We start from the raw sequence: 12900 nt of genomic DNA, 5'->3' as shown, positions 1-12900 counted from the left end.
TATTTACTTTGAGATCATTCTGAGGTTAAATACAGATTTGAAATCATAACAAGAAATAGTTTAATAGCTATGATAATGGTTTTGAAATCAAATGTTTGCATAAATATGACAGGAAACACTGGGATCAATGCCTTGGGGAAAAAACAAAACAAAAAAAAAAAAAAACAATTAATTAAAAAATAAATAAATAAAGTATATGCATAAACCCAAATAGGAAATAAAACATTTAAGAATAAGCATGTCGTCGCCTTAGAATTAGGGTTCTAAGGTTCTATCTGCATTCTGAGCACTTTTGATATATTGAGCTTCAAAGTTTTTGCTTTCCATAGACTTCTGTAGATCGAACTATTTTTGTTTTCTAAAAAAAAGGCTCAAAACACAGCTTACAAAACAAACATCACATAATGTAAATAAGTTGTCACCGAATAAGAATATGTAAATAACTCAATTTTGAAAAAAGGTCAGATAGAACCTTTAAATTCTAAGGTGACGTTGTGTCCTATTCTGTGTCCTGAACTCCTGAAACACTGGTATCTCATTTTAGAGCAGTCACAATGCAATTTTGGAAAGAAATCAACTAAATCTGTATGTGGGTGTGTGTATGTGAAAAAAATCAGATGTAACCCCCTTTGTAATCATTAACATTTTCAAAAGTAACTGTAATTTAATTACACATTTTTTCTCATCAACTGTAACTAATTACAGTTACATTAATTTTGTAAGTAAATTACGTAATTCCGTTACATGTAACTAGTTACTCCCCAACACTGGTTATTGTAACAGCTACAAAGTTACACGGGTATTTTGACATACACTACCGTTCAAAAGTTTGGGGTCAGTACATTTTTATTTTTTATTTATTTATTTATTTTTTTTAAAGAAATTAATACTTTTATTCACCAAGGATGTATTAAGTTAATAATTAAAAGTTTATTAAAAGTTAATAATAAATAATTTACATTGTTATAAAATATTTATATTTTGAATAAACACTGTACTTTTTAAACTTGTTATTCATGAAAGAATCCTGGAAAAAAAAATCACAGGTTCCAAAAAATATTTGGCAGCACAACTGTTGATATTATCCAACATTGATCATTCTAATAATAAATCCGCATATTAGAATGATTTCTGAAGGATCATGTGACACTTAAGACTGGAGTAACAGCTGATAAAAATTCAGCTTTTCATCACAGGAATAAATTCTATTTTAAAGTATGTTAAAATAAAAAACATTATTTTATATTGTAAAAACATTTTTCAATATTACTGTTTTTTTTTTCTATATTTTTAATCAAATAAATGCAGCCTTCATGAGCATAAGAGACTTCTTTAAAGACTATTACAAGTCTTACTGACCCCAAACTTTTGAACGGTAGTGTACTTTTGTAAGTTATCTGTCAGTCAGAGACGCCTCTTACTGTGATCGTTTGAAATTTTAAATAAACAAATAAACAAGACAAATATTATGCAAATAATAATCTTTAGTGATGACGCAGATTTGTTAACTGTCCTGAGCATCTTTTACGCTGGCCCCGGGCTATCGGGCACTGCTTATTGTCAAGCTCTGAGGATATTGAAAAATTTTTAATAAAATAAATAAAAAGTTTTATTTTTATTTTAAAATAAGCTAAAACAGCAGAAAATAAAGATGTTAGCATATCATATTTCTTATTTGAATGTGTTCCCGTCATGTAAATTCACTGATCATAAAGAGTGTGAAATTTGAATAACATTCAATTATTTTATTTTATTTTATTTTTACGCTCTTAGTTTCTGTGAATAAAAAAAAAAAAAAGTTTGAAAATGAGCAGCTTTTTACATGGGGTAGATGGGGGCCTACATTGAGGGCTTTTGAATATTTTCTTGGACAGTGGCCCCCATGAAAAAGCTTGAGAACCACTGATGAAGTGGACCCGCTCTCTTTTAAGATACTTCTGAGCTTAGAGCAAACATTGCCCTCTGTTGGTCAGTACTGTTAAACACATGTCTGAGAACGAGAGGGAGTTGCATGTGTTAAATCTCATGCTGTTTTATTACATTCACTGTTTTTAATTCTTCTGATTGTCTTATTTGATACACTTTGGCTTAATATTTCAGAAACACATGTACTAAATATCTCTACCTGTTTTCTCTAATACTTTTGTCTGCTCAACCAGGTCTACCTTTCCTACGTTTATCCGAATGACTTCACCAGACTCACTCATATGGAGAAAAAGAACAAATGCTTCTACCGAGAGTCCCCGGTCTACTTAGAAAAGTATGAATCTTGACTGATCATGAAAAGAAATTAAGCAATAACAAATTACGTAAATGAACAGATAATTATTGCCCTGTCATTCTTTTGAACTGTCATGTAGATTTGGCTTCTACAAGTACATGAAGATGGATGAGGAGGAGGATGACCAGCCTGTTTTCTTCCCCAAACCTGATGGTCTGTGTTCAGCTGGGATTTTAATAACAGATAAGAATTCGACAGCTGTTTGCTCTGTTTAAGATCTCACCATCTGTAATGAGCCGAGCAACATATGTGTTCCCAGGTTTCAAAATTAACACAAACCAGACGCCAAATGTGAGTAGAAATGGGTTTGAAGAGTAAATAAAACAGTTGGCCGCCAACTTTATTAGGATCATTACATGGTTTAGGTTATACTATTAGTAACATACAGTTTGATTGTCACGTATACAAAGACATTGTACAGTGTATGTCCATCACAATATCACGTTATAACTTTTTTGATAAATCAAATTAATCTTTTTCTTTTTTTGGGTATTGGCTTGTACTCAAAATATGAATGTAGAGAATGCAGAGAGATTTTAACCATAGCTGTGAAAAAGCCTTCATAAAGAACTAACTGTGCAGGCTCATCTTTTTCAACATGATTTTGTGCAGCAATATTAGCTGCACACTGAGAGCTTCTCAAACAGAAGGACACATCCTGTTGAGGATGTTTTGTCATTCCTGCACCAGTCCTTCTCAGGCTTCAAGGCTGGAGTCCTTCTCAGAATTTAATGCTGGAGATAGTCTAGTAAGTGTGCATGGACACATTATAAATGTTTCCTCCCCCATAGTCACGGCATGAAAATACTGTCAAAATTATAATTTTAAGAATATTTTATATTGACTGACTTTCTGTTACTGCAGTAATCCAGTGGTTTACAGTAAGCACAGTTTAGTGAAGAAAGCATGATGCTTTCACCTTAAATTTTTTTTTTTTTTTTTTTTTTTGTCTTGCATGTCAGATTGAACAAGCTCAGTGTCAATTCATTTTCAGCTAATTAGTTTTTCATGAATTGGAATCTGTGCAAAGGATTGTGCTCAATGAAAGGATGCAAAGGATATAAGCAATGGCACCTAGTGCACATCCTTTACAACAGGCAGAATGAAAGATGCAAAACAAAGTCTGCCTATTAAGGATCCTTCGAATTGAGACATCCTTTGATGGAGCTTTATGAAGTGGCAGTCTAGACATCCAGCCTTACAAGCGTCCTTCGGTTTGAGAAACATCCACTGATCCACTTTGTTGTCGTTATCTTCGTTTTTGGTGGCAACCAGCGTTAAGTTGCAATACTTGTGGCACATGAACCAGATTGTTACTGATGCATGTACTATAGTTTTAACATAATATCAATATTTTCTTTTTCTTTTAAACACTCATATTACAATAAATAGGATATTTCTTAATAAAGGATTAGTTCACTTACAGAATAAAAATTTTGAGTGTCTATTTACACTAAGTCCAAATAGCCCGCCTTGTTGGCAGAGGCTATTTACACTAACTCCACCCACCAGTGTATGACTGGGCTAGTCAACATTACAAAAAACAGTTGTCAATCATTTGCTCCAGTGGCGCATATGGTGAAGCGTGTATAGTACTCCTTTTGACACAATCAACCCGGGTTTGAATCTGCCTTTTGATTAACTTTTTTCTCCCTTTTCAAATTTCATATCACATAAGAAAAGCATTTATTTTCTGTAAAGAAATAATCAGTTATCGGGTAGGTGTAGGAAGGCTTTATTTTCCCAATAAGGTGGCATCCATTTAAGAATTTGAATTAAAATTAAAATGTACACTAAGTTATTATTGCATACTATTTTATAATGTACTACAGTACTGAGGTGTGGATAACTGCCACTACTTGCAATAAGTAGTATAAATATCAGAAAATCCTGGTATTTTCACTTATAAATAGAATCCTGGTATTTTCACTTATAAATAGAATCAATTGCTGTTTGCACTTAGTATGAATGGCCTCTATTGCTATTTACACTTAGCGCAAATAGCCGCTGCCTTAAAAATTTCCTGATAATTTACTCACCCCCATGTCATCCAAGTTGTTCATGTTTTTCCTTCTTCAGTTGAAAAGAAAGTAAGGTTTTTGAGGAAAACATTACAGGATTTTTCTCCATATAGTGGACTTCAGTGGTGTCCAACAGTTTGAAGGTCTGTTGGACACCACTGAAGTCAAGGAATAAGAGTCTTACCTAATGAAACGATTGGTCATTTTCTAAAAAAAAATTAATTTATATACTGTTTACCCACAAATGCTCATCTTGCACTAGCTCTGCGATGCATATCTGAGACTTAACACACTGCAAAATCACGTTGGAAAGGTCACACGCGGTTAGTTCTTCATCTGAGTACTTAGGCTCAAAAATGTAGGTGGGGCAAAAAACTTCATCTCATTTTCTCCTTTTTTGTAAAGGGTGTATGACTTTCTTTGCACGTTTACTTTGTAAACAGTGGGTCGGTACTTCTGCCTATGTCACGTGGCATTATTATATGATGCGTGAGGTCAAGTATAACTACAATTTTATTTAGAAAATGACAGATTTTTTCATTAGATAAGACTCTTATTCGTTGGCTGGGATAATAGAAATATTTATAACTGATAAATTGTGTCAGTGTAAAAGTTATACTGGCATATGTGGCATATTTTGGACCTTGTGTGTGCATTTGGACAGCTGCAACATGCTGTTTGTAACCGCATGGATGGAAGGCCTGGAGATGATAATGATTAGCAGTAGATTTCCATCAACACTGCAGCAGCCTCACTGACTCTTTAATCATGTCATTAAGCGATTCTCATTTCAGATTACATGAATTATTTAAAGGCTTTTGGTTTGATGGGACTTGTCTCTTTTGACAGATTTCCTGGAGGAGGAAGAAGGTGTCGACCCAGAGGAGTCAATCAATTCTAGCAACCGGCCAGTCAAGAGGACTAGTCCACCCTATCACAGAATTACAGCGTCCACTGCCTCCTCGAAGCCTGATAGATTAGACAGGAGTTCAAAGAGCTACATCTTTCAGCAAGGAAGGCAGTACGTTCAGTTAAAAGAGCGAGAGGGGAGTAAAAGAACGAAAGGGGAGAGGTATTATAAACACTCTCTGGTGGTGGATGATGAAATGACAGAAATAAGACAGGCAAAGGGTAGTGCAGGTGCGTTAGATCCTCAAAGTGGGTCTCTGAATGAACAGACGGGAGTGAGCGAGGAGCAAGTGGGATCCCAAACACTTGCGCTGGTTCAGAGAGGACGTACTTTGACATGGCTACTTCCTGACCCAGGACTGCCAAACAAGAGCAAGTTGTTGGAAACTGCTAGCCCACCTGTGAAGGGACGATCCCCATTTAAGCTTCCTCAGAAGTCCCCTCTCTATGTTCTGGCTAATCGGATTTTAGGTAACGCAGGCAAACCTGCGGTTGGGACAAGTGTGGAAAAAGAGACGAATACCAACAAAATTTACATCACTAGACCCCGTCCACCAGTAAGCAGACCAAAGCCTCCTGTGGAAGTGTTTCCTGGTGTCTTCCTTTATCAATCCAGAAAGACCAAAAGGCTTGTGGACTTGAGCTCAAAATGGAGGTCTTTAAAAACACAAGCCTCGGCTTCTCTCCCCTGGCAGAACTTCCCCTTAATGGGCCTTAAGACTTCCACCCAATCTGCCCTATTAATGCACAGTCATCCTTCCTTGCCTACGGAGCCTGGGCCTCATAATAGGGGTGACCCCACTGCCTCCATATCAGATCCAGACAGCGTGTCCCCTTCAAGCTCAGAAAAGAGAGACCACCCTGGGTTAAACTCGTCTGAGAACAACCAGCCTCCGGAGGTGCAGTCAACAAAGATTTCAGAAATGCCGGAGGGATCGGACATGGCTCCTCAGAGCAGAGGCCTTGAAGAAGGGGAGATGTCAGAGTACAGTTATGAAGAGGCTGAAGTGAAGCCGCACATGTCAGAAGAGACCATAAATTGGCAGCGTACCTTCAGCGTGAACCCTGTGGACTTTGAGCTGCTGAGGTCAGACTGGAATGACCTGAGGTGTAACGTCTCGGGGAACCTGCAGCTCGCAGAGAACGAGGTCATTGACGTGATCTCACAGTACATGGAGAGGCTGAATGAGCGGAATGGAGGGTGGGTGAGATCTTAAAATGCAAATGAGAATAAGTAAAAGGATAGTTCGTCCAAAAAATAACAATTCTCTCTTAACGTACCCACTCTTGTGTTGATCCAAAACAGTATAATTGTCTTTGTATCATTTTAAACCATATATATAGAGAGAGAGTTTGGTGGGGGGTAATTGAGAATAATTAGGGAAAAGTCAATGTCTCCTTCGCGATATGATTGGATATGACTGGTTATGTTTGGCTGTGATTGGTTCATGGGATAAATCCCGCTTCTTGTGTTTGTGCACATTCCACATTTGCAAATCAGTCTGAATGAACAACATAATGGCTTTAATGGGAAGACTAATTTAAAAAGCATACTATTTACACACTTAGATATAACCACTTTGTTATGTCAAAATGTCAAGACTTAAAATGGCATGAAAACATGATCTGTGGGAGTAATCAGTTTTGTGAAATTTGTGTCTGTGACCAGTATTTACCAAGCTATGATGATTGATGATCCAAAAAACTTAAAAATAGTTAAAAGTGAACTATTAAAAAGAATAGCTGAACATATATTATCATAATATATCAAAATATAGCCAATATATCAAAATATAGCCAAACCAGTAAAAGTTTGAAATATTTTTACTATTTAAAATAACTGTTTTGTATTTTAATATATTTTAAAATGTAATTTATTCCTGTGATCAAAGCTACATTTTCAGCATCATTACTCCACTTTTCAGTGTCACCAGAAAACTATATACAAATTATATTTTATTTATTTATTTATTTGGGGGGAATCACATAAATAATACTTTTATTTACCAAGGATGCTTTAAATTGATCAAAAATGATGATAAAGACATTTATGTTACAAAAGATTTCTATTTCAGATAAAGTCTGTTCTTCTGAACTTCGTATTCATCAAAGAACCTGAAAAAAGTTGTACTCAGCTTATTTCAACATAAAAAAATTAATAATGCATGTTTTTTGAGCAGCAAATCAGAATATTAGAATGATTTCTGAAGGATTATGTGTCTGGAGTAATGATGCTAAAAATGCAGCTTTGAAATCACAGGAATAATTTTTTTTAAATATATTTAAACAGTTATTTTAAATAGTAAACATAGTAAAAAATATTTCAAAATGTTACTGTTTTTGCTGTACTTCAGATCAAATAAATGCAGGCTTGGTGAGCAGAAGAGACTTCTTTAAAAAACATTAAAAATCACTGTTCAATAACTTTAGTGTAAGTTCACTTTTTTTTTTTTTTTTTATAGGATCGACCAAGAACAATTGGTACACAAACTGTACACGTTATCATGCAAAGAAAGCGTTTACATACGGTAGGCTTAAAGGCAAAGCAGGAAAAACTGCCTTTTTAACACTATGAATAATTATAGAGAAGGCAGAAAATGTACAGTATTTTTTTTTAAATTATGACTTTTTTAGGTGTAGACAACTTTACTAATAATACAGACCTCAGTGAAAGAAAATTATATAACTCAAACATGAATAAATATGACCCCTTTAAATATACATGTGGGATTTTCCTGCTGAGCCTGCAGCTCAAGTGTAGATCCATCTTTTAATTCTAACCCTGTACTGAGACAGTCTGAACTCTCCTGCTGTTTAAACAGTCTCTCAGTGGGTCGCTTTATGCATTTTTATCATAACAAATGGGAAAGCTTTATTACTCCTGACACAACTAGATTAAACAGGATACGTGGTGTTACAGTACGTGCTTATATTTTACATGTGTATATTCCTCAATGTCTCATTTAAATGCACTCTATTTACGGCACCTGTTCTCTTTTTTCTCACTGTTTCTTACTTCTCTATCAGGATCTACACTCTGGTCCGTATTGTGAATGTAGAGAAGCGGAGAGATTCGGCCAGAGGCAACCGTTATTTGATGGAGCTGTTGTTGATGGAAGGAGGGAAAAGACTGGTGCGCCTGTCTGACTACATCTATCTGCTGTTGCACCGTAGTCGATTTGAGGAGGGAATTGAGAGCAGAGAGGGAACTATGCCTTCATCCCACCATACACCCTCCAAAAACCCACTGCCCAGTGGCTCCAGTACCCAAACACACACTACTACACCCTGGAGCACCAGCTGGGCCAAACCCCTGCTCTGCCAGCCATCCATGTTAGAATGGAGACATGACGTGATGGTACACTTTGTAGTACCAGGTATTTAAAACGAATATGAATTGCTGTATATGTGTATTTATCAAAGCAATGCAAATACCTGCAGTTTCATAGCCACTTATCTGAGTTGTCTTCTGTGACAGTAAAGAATCAGGCTCGCTGGGTGCAGCAATTTATCTCAGATATGGAGCTCCTGCACCGTGAGACAAAGGATGAGAATTTTAGCGTGATCATCGTAGACTTCCAGAGCGATGACATGGATGTGGAGCAGGCACTGAAGGAGAGCACTGTACCCAGGTGAATACTGAGTTCTTGTGTCTTTCCATTTTTAGCTGAGCACCTGCAGAGCAGAATCCCTGCATAGATCTTCACAGGAGGATTCCTGCATTAGAAGCTCTACCTTCATGTGAGTCCTGTTTTTGGGCTCACATACTGTTTGAACCTGAGGAAAACAAACTTTTTCTCTCTCTGTTTGTGTTCCTGTTCTGGCTTTTTGTGTGTAGGTATGAATATCTGAGACGTGAAGGGAACTTTGAGAGATCGTCTGGATTACAGATGGGTGTGGACACCATAGAGGTGAGAAAAGACTAAAAGAGTAGGCGTTTGTTTGAGAATTTTCGTTTCATTTTTGAGTTTTAATGGTGACCTGTGCCCCTGTAGGTGTCAGCAGAATGTGTCTGTTAAGTTCCAGCTCCCCACAGATCATTTATTATATCATTTTAAAAATGCCTATTTGAGTGGAAGTAGAAACGTGCTGTTTTCGTGCATGTCTCTTTAAATGCAAATGACCTACTTCTCCAGAATAGGACTGTGCCTTTACAGCTCCTACCTCAGATATTGCGGCAAAAAATATCTGTTTGGTTTTGATTATCATGTCTGCTGTGCTGAAATCATGCGTTTTAAAGCCATATTAGTTTAAAATTCTGGCATAAAGTTTTCTGAGCGCACACATCCAAAGCACATCATGTGAGTACTAAACTAAGTTCTCTTTCATGTCTTATTGCGCTTAAACTGTCAAATACACACAAGTATATGTTAAAAATACACATGATTTACGAAAACAGTCGGTTATGTCTGTGAAGGCAAACAGCTAGGAAAGAGTCACGTTTATATTAGATCTGTGTGGCAGCAGCGTAATATACAGTAAATAAACAAATAAATCCACTGCTCTATTGCCTCCTGTGAGTTTGGGACTCTAAACAGTGTTCTGTATAGTGTTCTGTATTATATATATATATATATATATATAGACAAAATAAGAAAAATTGTACACATCTTCATTCTGTTCAAAAGTTTACACCCCTGGCTCTGCACTGTGTTGCGTTTCCTTCTGGAGAATCAGTGAGTGTTTTAACCTTCTGTAATAGTTGCATATAAGTCCCTCAGTTGTCCTCAGTATGAAAAGCTGGATCTCAAAATTATACAGTCATTGTTGGAAATACACAAAAATGCTGGAAAACCAAATAATTTGTGGGACCTTTTTCTGAAGAGCAGTGTGTAGTTTAACTGTTCAGGACAAACAAGGACTCGTGAACAGCTATCACTAAGACAAACAAACAAACAAAATAAACACAGCTGTGGATTATTCAGGTAATTACATTATTAAGAATCAAGTGTATGTAAACTTTTGAATGGTGTCATTTTTATAAATTCAGCTATTGTTTTCTCTTGTGGACTATATGCAAATGTATTTTACAAGAAATAACTTATTCAGGTCAGTACTAAATAAAAAATAACTTGCATTTTGTATGATCCCTTTTATTTGATAAAATAATTTAACATTTTGCAGATTCTGCAAGGTGTATGTAACCCAGGGGTCTTCACACTCGGTTTAGCTCCAAACTTAATCAAACACACCTGAACTAGCTAAGAAAGGGGTTAATAGGTATACTTGAAACTTCCAGGCAGGTGTGTTGGGGCAAGTTGGAGCTAAACTCTGCAGGACACCGGCCCTCCAGGATCAAGTTTGGTGACCCCTGATGTAAACATCTGACTGATAAAAAATTGGTTGCACAAAGCAACACTGGTGACTGTGTAACATGTAATTTCCAGGACAGTCACAGCATAGTGTTCCTGTGTGATCTGCACATCCACTTCCCTCACAATATCCTGGAGACCATTAGGAAGCACTGTGTGGAAGGCAGACTGGCCTTCGCACCCATCGTCATGAGGCTGGACTGTGGGAGCTCACCTCTGGAGCCTGATGGTAAAACATATACACAGACACATTAAGAGACAGCTGCTAAATACATACAAACGCATATGTTTAAACACCAGTTGTGCATAATGTGTCTGATTCTATTTCTTGCATATCCTGTTTGTTTTAAACAAGAGTCAGATTGCTCTCTTTTAGACATAATGTCTAGCAGTTTACTTATTACCTTTTTTCACCTTAATGCACTGTGGTGAATAATAGTATACATTTAATACAAAAAATTCATAGTAATTTGAAAAGTTGTTTAAATTGATGTGTAGAGTAACTGCTATAGCAAATACATTCACTTGTATTGAAATAAATATGAAAATATTCACATTTTTTATTCACCAGTTGTATTTTACCACAGGCTGGATTGAAATGTGATATTAAAAGCTGATTGTTAAAAAGGTTACATCTGAATGTAATTGGTTATTTATACAGAGAGAGGACAGTTTAATTTATTTTCATATTTGCCTTTGTCAAACACATTTTAGCCAAAAACAGATTTGCATATTTATTCAGATTGGTCAATATACTGTATGCATCAGGCTGTCAGCCTCCTCTGGCATTTTGGAAGCAATTTCCCTCACTTAGACTACTGCACATGAATTGACAAATAAAATTGCTTTATACAATATATGCATCTAGGTTATGCACGCTGGTATGAAATTCATGAAACACTATTTTTTGCTAAATTTGTTTAGAATAGAGTTTTAAGAGACTGAGAGATCTCCCCTGTTGCTGTACATTTATCCAATATCTCTGATTTTCACACACAGGCTTTTGGGAAGTGAATGGCTTTGGCTTGTTTGGAATTTATAAATCTGATTTTGATAAAATTGGTGGGATGAACACGGAGGAGTTTAAAGACCGCTGGGGAGGAGAAGATTGGGAGCTGCTGGACAGGTAATTGCATTCATTCTATTGGGAATGCCAGTTTGTTCTGGTAATATTGTGTAGTGTCATTACTTAACATTAGCTAAAACATTAATAAACATTAACAATGAGTTAAAACATTTGTTACATTATTTTTAAATCTTTGTCAACACTGATTAATAGATTTTTTTAACCTTTTTTTTTTTTTTGAACATGGAAACTGCATGTTTGAGCTGTTTTTTGAATACATTGCAGAACTATTGCCCTTTAAAGCAAAACTAATATGACTACTATCTAGACATTTTGTTCAAACAGTCTCTTAGACTATTATCTTTCCTGACAGACAGGTGTAGCTTAACTATGAATGTGAGAATGTGAAATTTAATATCAAACCAGTCAAGACTTAGTTCCAGTGTTGGTGTAACTACTGTGTTCCTCCATCACATCTTCTCTCAGGGTTCTGCAGAACGGACTAGAGGTAGAAAGACTGCGACTGAGAAACTTCTACCACTATTTCCACTCCAAACGGGGTATGTGGAACATTCCTATTAAAAGACCATCTCAAGGATAACGGAAGGGCAGAGAGGACCCTGCTGTTGTTTCTGGCTGGCATAGTGTGTGTGGTTGCCATTTCTGCCCCAGACGACACTCAGGGGAACATGGGCCTGCCACCATGTGTTTGACGTGAGCGCTGGAGTTTGATGAACAAGATTCTCTCAAGGGCTTTGCCAAGTTCATTCAACTTGATGGGTAAAATATGAATCTATGAAGACACCAGGAGAACGCTAACAGTGGATAATTCAAGGCATATGCACAGAGACATTTTAAAATGCTTCTTCGCCAATCTTAAAATTTAAAAGAGATGTGACAAGAGGCAGTTGTCTAATATTCTGCAGTTTGTCTCTTTATTTCAAACGTACTGAGTAGTTTTAAATAGCGGAGGTTTATTCAAAGTACTTATAATGGTGCCAAAATATAAAGAGTGTTAGACTTATACAGTAATACAGATGAGTTATGATGAAGGGATAATTTCTGTGAAATTGTTTGTAGAGGATGTAGGTATGTACTTTTTCCCTGTTAAAATTTCTTATTTTGAAGAATAAATAAAGTTCATTAAAATGAGTCTTGTTCAGATATTAATCCATCTACTAACCACCACACGAGGGCATACACGTGCATCTAACAGATGCAAGAACATTTTGCCTCTTTAGTATTAGTATACTGCTTTGTATTAACCCAGTATTAATGAGTCAATACGGTGATGGCATTGTATATATTTTT

At 36.2% G+C, this 12900-nt stretch overlaps 1 protein-coding gene across 1 annotated transcript in view; it reads left to right on the top strand.

Moving 5' to 3' along the window:
- The window catches only part of b4galnt4b (beta-1,4-N-acetyl-galactosaminyl transferase 4b), a 116516-nt gene extending 103690 nt beyond the window's left edge, over positions 1-12826 (top strand). Inside the window, 9 exon segments of the mRNA XM_051115780.1 lie at positions 2160-2260; positions 2361-2434; positions 5152-6412; positions 8239-8588; positions 8690-8843; positions 9050-9122; positions 10599-10752; positions 11523-11649; positions 12076-12826. Of these exon segments, the coding sequence (XP_050971737.1) occupies positions 2160-2260; positions 2361-2434; positions 5152-6412; positions 8239-8588; positions 8690-8843; positions 9050-9122; positions 10599-10752; positions 11523-11649; positions 12076-12190 (2409 nt within the window). The 3' untranslated portion in view covers positions 12191-12826.
- Positions 12827-12900: the final 74 nt, after the last annotated feature.

Source organism: Labeo rohita, chromosome 7, assembly GCF_022985175.1.
Source record: "Labeo rohita strain BAU-BD-2019 chromosome 7, IGBB_LRoh.1.0, whole genome shotgun sequence".
Lineage (NCBI taxonomy): Eukaryota > Metazoa > Chordata > Actinopteri > Cypriniformes > Cyprinidae > Labeo > Labeo rohita.
This window is presented reverse-complemented; position numbering and strand designations above follow the sequence as displayed.